The 19519-nt window shown below is 42.2% G+C and overlaps 1 protein-coding gene across 3 annotated transcripts in view; it reads right to left on the reverse strand.

The window, feature by feature from the left end:
• The window catches only part of LOC117515519 (PDZ domain-containing RING finger protein 4-like), a 640352-nt gene that overhangs the window by 111204 nt on the left and 509629 nt on the right, over nt 1-19519 (reverse strand). For all 3 annotated transcript variants that reach the window (XM_034176100.1, XM_034176101.1, XM_034176102.1), the window contains exon 2: nt 5734-5987. In XM_034176100.1, coding sequence (XP_034031991.1) covers nt 5734-5987 — 254 coding nt within the window. The remainder of the gene's footprint in view (nt 1-5733; nt 5988-19519) is intronic.

Consider the following 19519-nt stretch of genomic DNA (forward strand, 5'->3'; position numbering starts at 1 on the left):
TACGGATGTTATATTACCAGAATTTATTCCGAGGGATTTTAATTATCTGGTTTTTAACAAAGGTGATTCGATAAAGAAGAAGAGGAGAAAGCGGGGGATACGAGGTGGTGTGAGGCTGCGTGTGCATAAACAGCAGCTTACCAGGATCCCCTTGCCTGTCGTGATTATGGGAAATGTTCAGTCCCTGAGAAATAAAGTGGATGAACTTCAAGGAAATGTCCACTTTCAAAAGGACTTCAGGAAAACTTGTGTCATGGCCTTTACAGAGACATGGCTTACTGAGGAAGACCGAGACGCTGATCTGCTTATCGATGGTTTTGGAGCTCCACTTCGTCTTGATCGTCAGACTGAAGTGACGGGAAAAACGCAAGGAGGTGGGGTATGTTTGTATGTCAACAAACAATACTGCACATCTGTGACTGTCAGAGAGAAAATCTGCACACCAGATGAACTTTTATCTGTGTCATTGCGTCCTTTTTATCTGCCTCGTGAATTCCCACAACTTTTTATAACAGTACTATACATTCACCCAAAGGCAAATGCTGCCTGTGCTTCTAGTACTGTTTTTAATGTTGTTCAAAAATTGCAGTCCATTTCACCTGATGCCCCGAATTTTATTTTGGGAGATTTTAATCAAGTCTCCTTGGAAAAACCATAACAAACTTCTATCAATATGTTACCTGCCCAACCAGGCGTGGCAAGACTTTGGATTTATGTTATGGGTCAATTAAAGACGCTTTTAAATCACTCCCTCTTCCTCCGTTGGGTTTTGCAGATCATAATTGTGTGCATCTTCTGCCAACCTACAAGACTGTTTTAAAGAGTGGGAAAGTACAAACCAAGGAGGTTAAAGTTTGGACTGCTGATTCTGAGCATTGTTTGCAGGAATGTTTTGACTGTACTGACTGGGACATGTTTAAGCAGTCCTCTGATAACCTGGATGAACTCACTGATGTTATATGTTCTTATGTCACTTTTTGTAGAGACATGATTGTTCCCTGTAAGAAAGTTAAAATTTATCCTAATAATAGACCATGGGTCACTAAATCAGTGAAATCTTGTATAAAGAAAAAGAAGGCGGTCTTTAAAAAGGGAGTAGACTCGGACCTTCTTTTAGTTACCAAAGAGCTTAAAATAGAGATTCTTAAAGCAAAACAGACCTATAAGTCTGAGTTGGAGAAGAGGATGGCTGTTCATAATCTTGGGTCAGCTTGGTCTAGTATGAAGGCCATTGCAGGCCTCCAAAATATGGAAAGCAGCACAAATATTACTTTAAATGGCTTCAACTCAGATATTGAACTAGCTAATGCTCTTAATTGTTTTTTTAATTGTTTTAACATATCTGATTTTAGTAAGGAAACTCAGGAACTTGGTCTCAGGCTCCGTGACTCTCAACACTTCTCCCTTCACCAATGGGATATAGAAAAAGCTTTTCTTAGCACAAAGGTAAATAAGAGTCATGGTCCAGATAATATCTGTGGCCATTTACTTAAATCTTGTGCAAAAGAGCTGAGTCCAGTTTTTTATTATATTTTTAACTGGTCCTGGAAACACAGCATGTCCCCAAAGTGTGGAAACATGCTGTTGTGGTCCCAGTTCCTAAATCTAGTAATCCTACATCCTTGAATGATTTTAGGCCTGTTGCTCTAACATCAATTTTGATGAAGATCTTTGAGAAATTGGTACGGTCGGTAATGCTAAAAAATACTATGCATGCACTCGATACGTTACAATTTGCTTACAGGCCTAATAGAGGAGTGGAGGACGCCACACTCACTTTGCTTAATCTGCTTCTCAGGCATTTGGAGGGCAGCGGGTGTCATGCCCGGCTTTTATTTGTTGACTTCTCTTCAGCTTTTAAAACAATTCAACCCTGTATTTTAACCCAAAGGCTTTTAGAACATTTTAAATTAAGTAATAATCTTGTTATATGGCTGGGGGGGCCTGGCTGCCGGTTTGTTTGTCTTTTGGTTTCCTCCCAGGTGGCTTGCGTTTGGGACTGAGTGGCTGTGTTGCTGAGGCTGTCAGGACCTCACCCTGATCACCTGCGACTCGTCAGGACTCACAGCTGTGGTGCATCTGGATGGAGTGGAACATGTTGGCATTTAAGACTGGAGTGCACAGTGTGTATTTGCCAGAGACTCGACCTTGTGACCAGACGGGTGAGATCGTCGTCTTGGGAGCCATCTCATCAGCAGCGGATGCTGAGAACGTCCAGGTTTGATGCACAGTCTGTGAAAGAGGAGGGGGTGAGGTCTCACGCTCGTCAGCACACTTCCTGAGGTACGTTAGATTTTGTGACTAACAGTTATACAGTCAGTAAATGTGGTGTCCCTCACACCTTATTGTATTGAGCTGTATGTTAGTCATGTATCAGCTTTCACTGCGGTGGAGTTTTGTGAACTGGATGTTCCATGCCTGCAGGTTGGGAAGCTGATTAGTAATCAAGCCAGGAAGTGTTTGCTGTTTGTACACCTTTAAGTGTTCTGTGTGTAGAGTGTGGACTCACATAATGGTTCCTTCTTTCACAGACTCGGTTGTTGCGGCCACTTGGGGGGTGTCGGCGGGGTCCTTGGGTCCGAAACAGCTTCTGGCTCCGGACCGTTAGCGCTGCTGGGAGCGCACCACGCCAGGCCGCACCTTTTTGTTATATTATCACTGTTATGTATTAAATTCAGTTAGCCTTTGTACCATGCTCTGCTTATATCATACTGGGTCCTTCAAACGCTGGTCGGTTCTCCGAGCTGCGTCCGACACATAACAAATCTCGTGGGTTGGATTTTAGACTTTTTAACAAACAGAACACAGAAAGTTAGAGTGAACGGGATTTTATCAAACACAGTGTGTTCTTCTACTGGCTCGCTACAAGGGTGTGTGCTCTCACCTCTGTTATTTATTCTCTATACCAGTATGTGTCAGAGCACTTTTAAAAACAGGTTCATTTTAAAATACGCAGATGATACAGTGATTGTCAGTCTGCTGCGGGATAACGAGAGTAGCCACGGTCCTGTAGTTGACCATTTTGTTAAATGGTGTGAGGACTCATATCTTCAGATTAATATATCTAAAACTAAAGATATGGTCATTGATTTTAGGAAGAATGGTAGCACACCTGGCAACACAACAATGAATGGTCAACCAGTTGGAATTGTGAAAACTTATAAATACCTTGGGACTATTATTGATGACTCGCTGAAGTTTGAGGCAAACTGTGAGGCGGTGTGTAGGAAGGGACATCAGCGCTTGTTCTGTCTCAGGAAACTGTCGTATTTTCACATTGGCCGAACCATGTTAACACTATTTTATTGTGCTTTTATTGAATCTGTTTTAGCTTTTTCTTTGGTGGCATGGTTTGGCAGTTTGACATTGAAGGATAGGAACAGACTGAGTCAGATCATTAAATGGTCCAGCTGGTTGATTGGTGAATCGCAGCTGAGTTTAGAGTCCCTGTACACTAAACAATTACAGCGGATAACCAACTGCATTATAGTTGATGACTCCCACCCCCTGGCTAATGAATTTCAGCTTCTACCTTCTGGCCGTAGGTTTAGAGTCCCAAGGTGTAGAACAAAACGCTACAGGAGTAGGTTTGTCCCAGCAGCAATTGTGCAACTGAACAAATCTTAGTAGGTTTGCATTTATATACTTATACTTATATTTATATACTTATTTATTTATTTGCCCTTTGCACACTAGTTTTAAGCTGACCATCTTTTTAGTGGTTTTAAGGTTGTGAGTCCTTGGTGGTGTTTGTTAACTTGTTTTGTGTATGTTCTTTGTTAGTATTTTTAGTGTTTTTTATTGTTGTTGTTGTGTTGACTAACATGGACGCCTTCTTTCTGTTTTCTGTTTGCTGCAAGCCAAATCTACCTACGGGTACAAATAAAGTTACCTGAACCTGAACCTGATCACAGGTAAGATGCAGTAGCGATGAGAAAAACATTGTGAAACTCTTTTTTTGGAGAAAACTCTTTTTTTTTGTGGCTGCTCCCACTGCCATCTCTTGCCAGTAGATGGTAGTGTGCATGGCAGTGTGCCACACATTCGCTAAAAGTGATGGACTTAAACAGAATTTTCAGTTTTCAAATTGCTTTTTCTTACAAATGAAAAAAATGACATATTTACAAATACAGATTTATTTGTAAAACCCACCAGATGTTTCAGTAACTGTGTGTTAGACCCATACCAGCCAACAATTGATGTCAGGAAACTCATGTACCCATAATGCAATGCGGCATGTGTGTCTAAACACTAAAACCTTCAAAATTAGTGCATTACTTTAAAACTAAAAAATATAGCTATTTTCACTTTGTAAAACGACAGATGTGATGTTACTTTCAATAACTTGTCCGGAATTAGTTTGTTTAAAATTATTACCCTAAATCAAAACTGTCTGCCTGTGCAAGATTACAGTGAAATGACCAGCAGGTCTGTATGGTATGAAGAGAAATTATTTATTTTTGTTCCTCTCTCATTTTCCTCTCTCTGAGTGAGGAGTTGCACTTATCCAGGATTACAATCAGATCCTAACACAGGATGAACAGCAGCAGCAATACCTGCTGCAAGTTGCTGAGTGGCATCAACGTCAGTTCCCGGAGGCGAAGGAAATCTGAACCAAATGCCACTCCCCATGACTGTTTGTTTTCACCAAATAGGTGGACAGTGACATGTAATACTCTTTTATCTGTACTGTATGGTCAGTTAAAGGAAAAAAGATTGTTGTTTCAATTTGTATTTCATTTGTGAACAGGTACATCAGTATTGCTGGTTTGCACTAATATGCTCAAACTTGCAATTTCTACCCCATGTGCGACAGTGGTTAGAATAGTTGTATCGAAAGAAAATTTTGCACAAAACATTCCTTTTTTCATCAAGATAAACAATTTTGTCAGGAATATATACAGTGGTCCCTCACTATAATGCAGTTCGCGTTTCACGGCCTCGCAGTTTCGCGGATGTTTTTAGTGCAATTTTGCATGCTTCTTTTTTTTTTAACAGCGCATTGTGTTCTGCATCCTTATCAGGCGGGCCGGTCGCGGCATCGGTCGGCATCACCGTGATTGCTCTAACTGCCTCCGATGGGCTTACTGAGTCTGCGGGCTCAGTAAACGCTGCAACGGGCCACTCATGCCTCCCCCCCCTCTCTGCTGTGCGGAGCTGCGGCAACTCTGGCAACAGGTCCAGAGACTACGCTCACTGTTTTGATGCGGAGCACTCCGGCAGCCCGCAAGGATAGATTTCTTGTGGAAAAATCCACAGCGCCACAGGGTCTCGGTATACCGCAGTCGCAGAGCTCCGTGGCCATGACTTGGATTCTTTTCGAGTGCCGCATCCGTACCCCCGCAGGCAGTGAGTGAAGGGAGAGCATGCGCATTGTGTTCTGCGTGTGTCTGTTTATAATCTTTTCGCCCAGAAGAAAAAAGAGAGTGTTTACACAGGAGAGAAAAGTGAGAAAATGTTAATGCATGTTTGAGAAAAGTGTATAAAGTGTGTAGTGAGGGGTTTTACAGCCTTAAAACATCTATAATAATTGTAAAAACTAACACTGACTACTTCGCGGATTTTGCCTATTATTTAGAACGTAACTCCCGCGATAAACTAGGGACCACTGTACATACTGTGTATGAATCATTATGTGTCATGAGTAATTCTGGTGAAGAAAGAGACTTTATTTAAGGTTGATATAATAGGAGAAAGTTGATTTGATTTCAGTCACTGTTCTACAGGAGATACCTGTCAGAGAGCAGGAAGGGACACACGTCAGGCACAGGAGGGGTGGAGGGCCGGAGTTTTGCCAGCGCCATAATGTGTTCAAACGTGATGTCAGTCTGCGTGCAAACATCGACCACATGGATTTCCTGAAGGGGGCCATGTGGGCGTCCGCTGGGTGTCCGCCTGATGACCTGCACCACAACGGGTTCCCTGGCAGCCCGGAAGGTCTCCACACTCTCGTCATGGGTGGACTTGGACAGCTCCTTCCCATTCACCTGAGGCCCACAGAGGAAACAGTGCAAAGGTCCATTAAGTAAAGTGAACGTGTTGACTTTGGCTTAATAGAAAACCAAAAGATGAAAAGCAGATTTTGAGATGAACACAGCCGCACTGGGTAAGATAACTCTGACCGTGCACAACAGAAGAACAACAGTGTTATAATATATATTATTCAATGAATGAATGAATATATTCAATGTTAAATCAGTTTCAAAATGGTTTTAATTGTCATTTGAGCAATCTCACATCCACACTTCTCCCTGAATATGACAATCATGATGCTAAACTGTGCTCTGATTTTATTGGTAGCAAAGGTCTAAAGGATGGAGGAGACAAATTTCACATACTTAAAACAATGTGATGGAATTTTCTTTCTTTGAACGCTTTCTCAAAATATCAGAATAAAAAAAAATTGAAAATATGTGCACACAACAGATTGAATCGACATTATCTGAAGGTTAGCGCAACTCTGAATGGTCTGTTTATTCAGTCCATCTTCAATCTCATTTCTGCAGAACTGGATTTTTTAACAGCGTGAAAATCATTTGCAATGCTGCTGACACATATAAAGAAAATCATTGCTTCATTTAGCACCATTATGTTCTCAGGACGAGAAACAATGACTGTAGAATACCTGGGAGAATGTGCTGTGAGACGAACGGTGAAGTCAGGGAATAGAATTTGGATAACCACAAAATACACAAAAAAAAGGGGGGGGGAGTAATGCAGTATAATTATGCATGCTAGTGTATTTAAATGTGGTTTTACAGAGGCTGCATTGTGGTTGCAAAGCATAATGAAATGAACAATGATTTCTTTTTTTAATGAAGTGACTTTGACTTTGACAGTGAAATAGTTAGTTTGGGTTGACAACAGCTTTGGAGCAATGCCCATATAGCAGTAACCATAGTATGGATACAAGTGTTACTAGGGCTGGGTGATTAATCAAATTTCAATTATGATTTTGGCTTCCAACAATTACAAAAATAACAATATTGGGATTATTATTTGTTTTTCTGCATTCAGCTTTACAATGATGCTCTTCCTTTGCCATGTGTGATAAATCCAAATGGCAACCTCTGGTGTGTGTGTGTGTGTGTGTGTGTGTGTGTGTGTGTGTGTGTGTGTGTGTGTGTGTGTGTGTGTGTGTGTGTGTGTGTGTGTGTGTTTGTGTATGTCAGGTGTAGATGACCACTGTCAACAGCGGCGTCTACCAGGCAATTAGATATACCTGAGATAATATGGCTTGATGTCTGGTATTTCCACTAAACAAAATTTTAGCATTATGTAATTTGAACATTAGCAGATATAAATAGCTGGGTGATGTTAACTCCTCTGATGGTACAAAGGTTGCCAACACTATGCAGTACATTTTTTACAACCTACACCTGAGCCACCTGTTATAAAGACCACCAATCAGTACACTAAAATGTGTTACTCAAACATCACAACCAAAGTTAGCTCCAGCTTCAGCTGGATTGGTCAGAACAAGATGGCGGGCGCGTTCAGCCGTCATTTTACCAACCCAGGTCGGGCCAGTCTTACCCATGCTCCACCTCTTTACCTATTTACATTACCCAGTCATGTTTTTACTTTTATTTTTTAGTATTTTTCAGTTGGGTGATATTTCAAGTTGAAGTTACATTCATGATTTCAAATTTGTCCAAAATAATCATAATGATGACCCCCCCCCAGTAATCAAGCAGGACTACGTGTTACAACTCTTTCTAACATAAATACAACTGTGAATACTTTCCGCATGCAGTGTTGGCTATGACAGCAAAAAAAAAAAAAAAAAAAACCTATGTCAGCTGTGTAACACCCCTATTCCACAGGACACCATTCTATTACAACCTAGAAAAAGTACAAAAATTGGATGAAACCGCTTATTCCAGCATGCCTCCTATCAGGCTGGCTTATAAATATATACCTGGCAACATGATTGAAAAATAAATAAAGCTGTGCCCGACTGCGTTCTCAGGCAGAACCGCAACAAACACTGCTTTTGCTTGAAGTTTTTACCCAGATTGAACAGAAACAAGTTTCAAGCTATACTCACTAGGACTACCCCATTTACAGATGTTTCAACATGATTGAAGCTGTAAGGCTACAAACACCCAGAAGTGACCGTTTCATGACAACGGATGAAATTCTTGAACAGCTTGAAAATTTCACCCCGATTTCATAACTGGTGCAGATGATAGCCGCAACTACTGTGTATACCAAGTCTGTTCAAGATGGACAAAAGATGGATCAAGAAGTTACTGTGATGCTTCAACACGCACCTCGATTTGTTATTCAGGCTGACACAGGAAGGAATGGCGCTCTTTGGAATATGGGAATAAGATTAGTGATGAGGACTCCAGCAGATGGAGGAGACTGAGGAGGTGCCCAAATAATGCCAGTATCACTTGGCAGTGGCCGATACTTTCAACAGGTTGGGATGGATTTGTTGTTTGCTTGGGTGATTGCCATCCATCCAGGACCAAAGGCAGTTCTGTAGTGTGGTGGATGCTGCTTCCAGACCTCAGACATGTTTATTTGTTAGTAGGACCACTTCAAATGTTTTCAACCAATCTCCATAATACTTGGTGGAATGACTGGTGTCATCAGGAGCAACTCCTACTAAAATTTTGGTGCTGATGGTGATCTGGGTGTGGCACCTGTAGCATTTAAGTTTCATAAAAGAGGACAAATTTTTCAAAATTATGAAAATCTACCTTTTACAGTTAAATAAACTTTGGGTTTTATGTCCTCAAACACCAACAATTCAATTTGCGTGCCCGTAGGAACTGCTGCACTTTAAGCTTAATTCAGCCCTGACACAGCTGGTTTTAGACGTTTGTGACACATGTTACTGTTGTTCATATCTTGCTCTATGGGACACACCTACTAAGCTGGTCTGGATTGTGTGTGACATTACCAAAAGATCTGTGGGATGATAGTTGACCCCTTCAGGGCACATGAGCAACATGCTAATTATTTAACATACATTCAGGATCAACGACCACATCGTCATCACACCTATAATCATAAGACTCTCATTAAATAGCTACATGGACACATCCACCTCCATGTGCCTTAGAAGCTTTTCTCATCCCACTTTTGATCTCCTTCATCCACTCAATTCATCTTCTGATATTTCTTACATTCCAACAGTAAAGGTATCATCTGGACACCGGAAGGTGGAGGTAACAGACACTGAAACAGATCCCCTACACTGTGTCTCCACCAACCCAGGGTGTTGTTGTTCAGGGGTGCCACGGCGGATGCACCTCACATCTGCATTGGGATTTGGCACAGGTTTTGCGACGGATGCTCTTCGTGACCCAACTCTAGTTCTACATGGAGAAACAAGCAACTTCTGTCCTCACCAATTATTCCACCCAACACAATCAACTTTCTGAATGACCTTTCTCGGGCATGTGGTACTTGATAGTGACCAGAAATAAGTTTATTTCTTAGAAACCAGGGACTGCAAAGCAATTCAAAGTCAATTTCCTGGTAAGGAATCTTAGCCTATGAGTGAGCCAGCAGGTGTCTGAGAGCAAGTCTGAGCAAGGAAGCGACAGAAACTCCTATCTTTGTGAGGAAGTGGGGTTGACCCTGTTGCTATGTATGACACAGTCCTCTAAGCGCTATGATTGGTTGTTATGGAAAGGGAAGGAGAAATTTAAAAAAAACAACAAATGCACTCCGCCCTCCTTGTCATGAATGGACAGTGAAATCAACAGATCATATAACCCGAACTGCATTAAGAAGTGTGTAATCATGAGGATAACTGTTATGATAATGAAACTCAGCAAAATTAAATGAATTGTTACACAGCTTGAAAATGTCTGAACGTACCTCATTCACATGGCGAATATCTATATATTAAAAGCATGCATGCATGTGTTTTAGTACGTTCATTGTGAGTACATAATATAATTGTAAATACATTAAAAATATATGCATGACAAAAGAAACTGAAAACACTTATTTCCATTGTGGTCCGTTTAAAAATCAAATGACAAAATATAAGTAATAATAAAAGAAAATAACAATATGAATAATACTGATAATAATAATAATATAAGGCAGTCCTTGCGACTGCCTTGTTTTCGACGTAATCTTGTTTGTATGAATGTCAATGAAATATCTTCAGGATTCCAAAACCAACTTTGATCAAACTTGACAGGTACATTGGGCTTACCTAGTCAAGTCAAGCCTGGGAGCATGCGAAGGTGCTGATCAGCTGATCTATTGCCAACTATTGAAAGTAACCATTTATGTGCCACAGCAAGCTGAAATGTGACCATCCCTTTGATGTTCTCCAACCGCATGGGGTCCTCAACACTGAGGCTGTTGGGGAAAGTGTAGTGACACGGACGCACAACAGGGGGCGCAAATGAACGGTCAATAGATGAGCCAAAAGGTAACAATTTAATGTTGTGAATGTGCACAAAGAATATACAGACAATCTCAGAATCTGAGAGCAGTCAATACACAAAGGTGACGTGTGGGCAGGCTCGAGGATAGAAGACGTCTGTCCTGAGAAGAGCCGGAACCACACGATTTCTGCCGCCACCGAACCTGGTGAATACTGGAGCCGCCAAGTCCCGAATTCCCAGGTGATCACCGTCCCCGACTGTCGGATCTGGTACTGCTGGCGAGGAGCACAAACAGTGAGATGTGGGTGTGTGTACACCCAGTAACAAAAACAGTCAGAAGGTGGAAAGTCACCTCCACCTCTAATCACACACTCGTGCAGCTCCTGTTAACCACTTATCTTGTTTGGGTGTGAAGCGAAGCCGTCACTGTTCACACCAAACGCCAATCCAGCAGATAAGGCACACAACAGGAAAGCGGCTGCAAAAAGAGTTCAGACTATGACACAGTTTTCAGTACAGCAGAGAATTACCTTCCCAGGTAGATGATATCTCGGCAGCGAGGTGGAGATGACATCCGGCTTTTATGGAGTGATGAAATGACGGGTGACAGCTGTCATGAGTTGATGTGTGACAGCTGTCACTCCCGGTTGTGTCCGTGGCGGCAGCGCCCTCTCGTGCCTGAAGCCCGCACTTCAGGCAGGGCGCCCTCTGGTGGTGGGCCAGCAGTACCTCCTCTTCTGGCGGCCCACACAACAGAGGCACCTGTATGCTGGATAATGAACAGTGAAATGTCAAAAATGTCCAAAATGTCAAACATGGTGTTCCCTCACAATGCAAGTGATACTCCTCTTTTGAGTCCCTCTAAGTAACTGTTCATTTGATACAAAATCATTCCAGCAGTACCCAAGGAGTCTCCAAAGACCTGGTACCAAAGTTATCCAGTCATCACCCTAGGTGACTGGTCCAAGTCTGACAACCATACAGTAAGACAGAAAGCACCAGGACCCCTCAGACCTTTGTTCTCCTGCAATATCACATTGATAAACACAGGAAGAGGACCTAGAGACATAAACATCACTGCTGAGATAAGTCAACGTCTCTACAAGTTTAACATATTCCCTGTATACAGATACATTACTGTTGGATGAGTCCAGGAAGCCACTGATGACTTGAATTTTAGTCGTGAGCCAGAACAATCACAAACCCAGACACTACGATTCCTCACTCAGGTTTTCAAGTGCTGCAATCTATTGATTCTGCAAAGATAACAGCATCGTTGGCTATGTCAAGGTCAGTAAACCTCTCATTGTTGGGCCAATGGATGGGAAGAAGTAATTTCATTTTGGTTAGGATAGGTCAACAATTAATGCCAGAGGACAAGGTCACGTTTATGGCCCTGTGTTAATCGATAGGAAACTGGCTCATTTTATGGAAATGAGTTCAGGTAATATTTTTTTTTTTTTGTGAATGTGACTATTTAAAAGGGAAGTGGTGACTTTTCCACAAGGTGTGCCTTTAGAAAAAGAAGAGCCTTTATTGTCATTGTACATACAGTATATGCATACAATGACACTTTAACCCATCCTAATTACAGTTAGACAAAATCCAACCACTAGGAGCAGCGGGCAGCCACAGTCCGGCACCCGGGGATCAACTCCAGATGTAGAGACTCTGCCTTGGTCAGTTGCAGAGAAAGGAACAGACTCTAAAAAAGCATGTTTTTTTTTTTTATTCTGGGAGGAAACCAGAGTGCATGAAGGAAAACCATGCAGACACGAGGAGAACACGCCTGTTCTTGTTAATATTTTACTTCTACTTTAAAAACACACACACACACACAAAGCAATCATGTCCAGCACAAGTGTAACACTTCTGTTTTTTACGTACAAAATGTATAAACCCCAAAAGCACAACTCCCACAAGGCCATGGGGGCATGGGGGTACTCTGCATGGTATCTGTCTATTTTTCACATGTGCCTCCAGAGACTGAATGATGCTCTGCACAACACGAAGCAACTTATTTTCTCAGCCGGAACAACAGCGGTATTAACTCCCTGAGCCCCGGCGCTCTGCTCCGATCCCCGTCTTCCTCGTGCCGACCTTTGTTTGTGAAGTCGTTGCATTAATCACCTGAGCGGGAGATAAACTGGGTCAAAACCGCTCTTGTGTGTGTGTGTGTGTGTGTGTGTGTGTGTGTGTGTGTGTGTGTGTGTGTGTGTGTGTGTGTGTGTGTGTGTGTGTGTGTGTGTGTTCTAAGCCTGCTTTACTCCTCTTTCAATTTTTCTTCAATCAGCATTTATACAATCTTGCATTAGACATTACATTAAACTTAAGTACCATATTAAAGAAACATGCAACATGATAATAACTGGCTTATACAGCTCCTTCTTTCCTCTCTGGGTTTTTTCTTTCTGCAGCCTAATCCTGGAACAAGGGGCCTGGTGGAAACAAAGGAGTTGCAGCAGACAAATGAGGCAGCCCATAGTGTATGACAGTCCTGGAGAAAAATGATCAAATTTCCCAGCTCTCCCTCTGGTGCAGCCTGTCTGGAGAAAGCTCTTCCTCCTCCCAGGCTCGCCACTTGCCAACATATACCTCTGGACCGTAATGAAACAAGAGGAAATGCGTCAGGCTTTCTTCGATCTCTGTCGGCTTTTGTTAGAGCCAGATGGAACTATTAATCCCCAATCAACACATGAATATTAAGCAGCCTCAACTCCTGCAGTGGGCGACTCGGGCTTTGCCGTCCTGGTTGTGTCATCTTCCAAGCTGATGCCTGTCCAGCTAAATCCACTGCTCGAGTTGGCTGCGTGGATCTGTGCTCTCAGTTCCGAAGCAGACAGATGGGGCAGTCTCACTGCTGAAACGCTCGCTCGCTGGAGATCGGCACCACTCGAGACGCCTTGCTTTGTTTGACGTCTTTACTCAATGTCTAGCGCAATGCCAGATAGATTTCATGAACAACCTAACTTCCAGATTTCACACGATGTCAAGCTTCTAACCGACAGTCGCTGTGTGTCAACACGCGGTACGCTGTCATGAAACACATTTAATGGAATTACACTGACACAAACGATCCCGCTGCAGCATGCATGCGTATCCATATTTATTCATTAACACGCACGGGAAAACAAAGTCTGTTTGCGACTAATTATTTAGCAGCTCCAGTTTTAATAGCTCCGACGCAGCTTTCAGAGGACCTCATGGCCAAATCTGAGCCATATGCAAAGAGTCGACATGAATTATTGGACTGAGTCAAAACACTGAATTTCTATTTTGTATGTTTTTGTAAGTTTTTGTTTGAGTACATTTGGTATGTTAATGAGATGCGAGATGATGAGGAAAATGTGATTTTGGAAGGATAAAGCCGTCAGATGGAGTAGATGGACACGTGTTGGCTGTTTGCACTTGGATACGCAGCAGCTGCAGCCAGAAGAGAAATGGGTTTTCATTCAAAGCCACCCCCCGAGACATGCACCAGCTTACCCACAACACACGCACTAAACCAGCTTAGTGGAGTGAAACGAAAGAGGGAAAGGTTTTACTTTTGGTTTCTGTGTGGCAGTCGCACAGAGAAACAATCCACTTGTAGTCCCGTTAAGTAAATTGTATGCATCATGAGGCTTGTTCTGAATCACACAAAGCAGGCAGACTTCAGATGGTTTCATATTTTCACAGGAAAACATATTTCTATTTATTTTATGCGAGTGGAGGCGTATGGCACTGAAAGTTCAAATTTGTTGATCTTTGCTGACTAGACTGGCCAATAGGTCAAGAGATGTAACAATATGTACAGTGAGGCAAAAAAGCATTTGATCCACTGTTGATGCTGTCGATGTTTGCAGGTTTTCCCACCTACAAAGAATGGAGAGGTCTGTATTTTTTATCATAAATAATTTTTAAATTAAATTTTTTTATATAATTTTTTAAATAATTAATTTTCTTTTTACTGCATGAAATAAGTATTTGATACAATAGAAAAACAGACCTTAATATTTGGTACACAAACCTGTTTGCAATTACAGAGGTCAGATGTTTCCTAAAGTTCATGACCAAGTTTGCACACTGCAGCAGGGATTTTGGTCCTCTTCCATACAGATCTTCTCCAGATCTTTTCAGGAGTTTCAGCTCCCTCCAAAGATTTTCTATTGAGTTCAGGTCTGGAGACTGGCCAGGCCACTCCAGGACCTTGACATGCGTCTTACGGAGCCCCTCCTTAGTTGCCCTGGCTGTGTGTTTGGGGTCATTGTCATGCTGGAAGACCCAGCCATGACCCATCTTCAATGCTCTTACTGAGGGAAGGAGGTTGTTTGCCAAAATCTCACAATACATGACCCCATCCATCCTCCCTTCAATACGGCGCAGTCGTCCTGTCCCCTTTGCAGGAGAGCACCACCAAAATGATGTTTCCACCCCCATGCTTCACGGTTGGGACAGTGTTGTTGGGGTTGTTCTCATCCTCTAAACATGGTGAGTGAAGTTGTTTCCAAAAAGCTCTATTTTGGTCTCATCTGACCACATGACCTTCTCCAATGGCCACTGGTGAACTTCATACAGGCCTGGATATGTGTTGACCTTGCTGCCCTGCAGGATTGTAAACCATGACGGTGTCATATGTTACTAATGTAATCTTTGCAACTGTGGTTCAAGCTCTCTTCAGGTCATTGACCAGGTCATCCTGTGTAGTTCTGGGCTGATTCCTGACCTTTCTCAAAATCATTCTTACCCCACGAGGTGAGATCTTGCATGGACCCCCAGACGGAGGAAGACTGACAGTCAGCTGGTGTTTCTTCCATTTTCTAATAATTGCACCAACAGTTGTTGCTTCTCAGCAAGCTGCTTGCCTGTTGTCCTGTAGTCCATCCCAGCCTTGTGCAGGGCTACAAGTTTGTCCCTGGTGTCCTTAGACAGCTCTTTGGTCTTCGCTATGGTGGACAGGTTGGAGTGTGATTGATTGAGTGTGTGAACAGGTGTCTTTTATACAGATAATGAGTTCAAACAGGTGCAATTAATACAGGTAAAAGAGTGAAGAATAAGAGGGCTTCTTAAAGAAAAATTAACAGGTCTGTGAGAGACAGAATTCTTGCTGGTTGGTAGGTGTTCAAATACTTATTTCAGGCAATAAAATGCAAATTAATTATTTAAAAATCATACAATGTGATTTTCAGATTTTTTTTTTTTTTTTTTTAGATTCTGTCTTCCACAGTTAAAGTGTACCTACAATAAAAATTACAGACCTTTGTTGGTGGGAATACTTGCAAAATCAACAAATACTTATGTCTCAATCTACATACTCCTATGCCTGGTTCATGCGGCAAGATTTTTAAATTGTCTGTAGGTTCCCAATACCTGAGAGACCACACACATGGAGATAAAAAAAAAAATCACAGATCTAACAATGTTGGTCGTACAGTGTGGGGTGTGCAGCCACACGGTAAGGACAACACACCAGACAAGAACAGATTTCACACACAAACATTCCCAGGTCAAACAGGAAATCTCACAAAGCCTCTCGAGATTAAACGTGAATTTAGAGTAAAAAAATATGGTGGACAAGGAAGAAGCAACGAAGATAAGTTTGTGGACTATTTATAATGGAGAGAAAATGATACAAAAAGTAAAAGAAAAGGCGTTGGTTCTCCGCACACCTCACTTTCTGACTGGCTATACGTCACCTTCAGCAGTCTAAGTGCTTGTTTGTCATCAGGGGGACACCACACATGCTGGGATGTCAAGCCAAGACAATCCAACATGTTGAATATCCACGACTTGTGGTCTGAGTGGTCCTAACGTCCTTCCGAGCAGACTAGAGTGCTCTTAACACACCACATACAGCAGGAATATCTGACAAGATTATCTTTGAAGGCACCACGATAGTCGTGGCATCCTTAATGCTGTGTTTACACATAACGACGTCAAGTCAAATGCCGTGAAGTATACATTCCTGGCGAATGTGATGATTTGGGGCAGAGGCGTCAGGTGAGACCTGCGACCTGTTACCTGTATTGTCCCGTGCTGTTGCGCGTTATTGCACGCAACAGCGCATCACTAATCTGTCAGGAATGTTGTGAATTTGGCGAATTGTCTCCATACACGCCCCATATTCATCCTATCGCCAGCTGCTGAACCGTTCACATAGCTCCAGATTACTCCTTGACACCCAGATGAATCAACAGTAGAAGAAGAACTTTGTGATCGCATGCTTAGTGCTCTGTGCCATGGAGTTGTGCAGAAAAGAGGAGGAGGAGACAGAGAGAGCCAGACTGGAGGAAGCTCAGACTCTCCTGGTCATCAGGCACAACAGCAGATGGAACACCTGCAGGAGCATCCTGAGGAGCATCAGCAGGAAGTGTGGAATGACACTTAGCCGACTTGGCGTCACTGTTCCTCTTCTGCATACTGCAGCAATGACCCTGAATGCGGTGCAGCATTTCTCTCATTGTGCAAACGTAAGAGAAAACAGTGATTCGTTTGCAATTTGTGTCAAAACTTGACAGTTTCCATGTCAATTCATAACAACGCGTGACAGTTTGGGCTCCAAGAACCACCACAGGAACCACTACGAATGCTGTCACACTCTATTAAGGATCACCACTAATCAAGATGGATCAACACACTCAGTTGCGAACTCCACGACATGAGGCAAAATGAGGGCTGTGTGTGTCATTCATGGAAGATTTTTTTGACAGCCTAAAAACATGCTCCACAAATATCATGAATATCATGAATATCACAAATATCACACACCAACACACTGTTAAGAAACCTATTCAGATGTATCAAGTAACGTAAAGAATGTCACGAATGTGCCACTAATGACAGAAAAATGACATTCAGAAGGCGTCTTGCCTATGTGTAAACGCAGCACAAGATTCTCAGAAGGGGAAGATCGGGTACCGAAATCGGCACAATTATCTTGCTGTGTGAACTAGGCATTAGCTTCATAGTGGAGTAGAGCAGAGAAGGATTTTCTTTCACCAAAACAGATCAAATCCAGGCTTGCATCTCAGATGTACCTTCTGGCAATTTGTAGCTAAACTTTCAGGTCTTCTTTTTAAGAAAATCCTCCTCTATACCACTTCATCATGAAGCTGTATAACTGGTGATACAAAATGCAAAACTTGCACTGTGCATAATTTCTCCAATCACAGCCACATAAGCCTATAACGTCTTTTGGGTTGTCTGGGTGTCTTGGTGGCTTTCCTCACTCTTCTCCTTCTTGCACAGTCACTCAGTTTTTGAGAACTGTCTACTCCATGCAGATTTACCATAGAGTGCCATACTGTTTTTTATTTCTTCATAATTGATGTAAATAAAGTCCAAGACGTATTCAGTGGCAGCTTTACCATCAGAGAGCCTTGTCCACAACTACCACAAAAGTCTCCAAGCTGTCGTTGATGTTAAAGGGGGCAACACATGGTATTAAGAACAGGGGTATATAAACTTTTGATCAGGGTCATTTGGGTAGTTTGTGTTGTTATTATGATTTAAACAGAATAAACACAGTTGTTTGACAATAAATGGCTGAGTGAAAAAAAGGTTTTTGAGTTGTCATTCATATTTTGTGAAAAATGGCCAAAAACCTCAAATTTTGCCAAGAAACTAAACTTTTGTGCACAACTGTATGTCCCTGCCACATTTCTCCATTTAATGTGGAGTTACATCAGGAAGGGCATCCGGCATAAAACTTGTTCCAATTCAACATCCAGATCCACCTCGGAATTGCTGAGGTGGAGTGCAAAAGAAGGGAGAAGGTGAAGGAATTTACTATATAGAAAGTCTGACTTCCAAAAGAACTCATATATTGACTTGTGCTATCAATGTTCAGCAAAGGAAGCAAATCTAATAAATGTGTGTAGCACTGTAAAAAATATGTGAAACTGAGACAAGGCCAAGATTGTCTTATTGGGCAATCATTTTTCTCATTGAGGCAGGGGTGACACATGTCGCTCAATCAGGATAGGGGGGTGGGGGGGGGGGGGTGTATGATATTTCCTTTATAGGTCACGATCAGTGCTGGGAAACAAGAAGAAACAAGACTGCACTGTGCACAGGACGAGAAGTGGACCAATCAAGAAACAATACAACATCTTAGCGTAGTGATGCAATGTTTAGACAGAAACTCACACACTATATATGGGTTCAGGGAGAGGTAGACAGGGTTCCTGCTCAGAGCCTGATTGCTAGGGCAAACTAAGCATGAACCCAGAGACTCTCTGCTATTGTTACTTTGGCTCATTCTCTGTATTAAAGGTGAGGTAAATCTGAGAACTGGACTGAGTCCTGGTCATCTTTCCCTCTCTCATCAACGGATGCGCGGGGTGTGACCGAGGTAAACTGTTAAACAATTTCATGTTGATGTTTTGGGTTTACAGTTGTGTGATACTGTAGTAAAAGGTCCACTCCAGCAGCATCACCAATAGTGTGGACTAAGGTGGTGTTCAAGCCTGTGGATTTTTGGGTCTTATGTGCTTGAAAAAAAAACTTGTTCTTTCATTGGCAATTAGCGCATCTTAACACTAGAACTAAGAAGAGACTAAATGGTGCATAATGCCACCAACAGTTCTTCATCACCAGTACATTGTGCAGAACAGACACCTGTGGGTTTTGTCACCCCACATGTCTGATTTCATGCAGTAATGGCCAAATTGTTTCATCCAAATTTGGCCATTACTGTAGTTCTACACTGGAACTATGAAACAACAGAATAAATGTTGTGTAGTGTCATCAAAGGTTTGAGGGTGGTATAGCTCAGTGTGGACCAATGCATTGATGTGGATTCTGGTCCCTTGTATGCCTGGAATGCCATAGTTTATTGGTTCTTTCATCAAAATGTGGCCATTAATGCATTTTAACACTGAAACTAACAACAGAATAAATGTTGTACAGTGCCACCAAATGTTCCAGGGTAGTAAATGGACCAATGTGGTGTTGCAGGGTACAAACCTGTGGATTTGTGGCACCACGTGTGGCATCACGTTTGTGAAATTCCACAGATCCCCTGTTTTTTCACTGAAATGTGGCCATTACTGCACTTTAACGCCAGAAGTATCTAACAACCAGTGGTGGGCACAGCTAACCAAAAAGATAGCTTTGATTACCGTTAATCCTCTAACTGAAAAGTTAACTGTTATAAAGCTAAACCAATAAATCCC

The sequence above is a fragment of the Thalassophryne amazonica genome, chromosome 8 (assembly GCF_902500255.1).
Source record: "Thalassophryne amazonica chromosome 8, fThaAma1.1, whole genome shotgun sequence".
In the NCBI taxonomy this organism is placed as follows: domain Eukaryota; kingdom Metazoa; phylum Chordata; class Actinopteri; order Batrachoidiformes; family Batrachoididae; genus Thalassophryne; species Thalassophryne amazonica.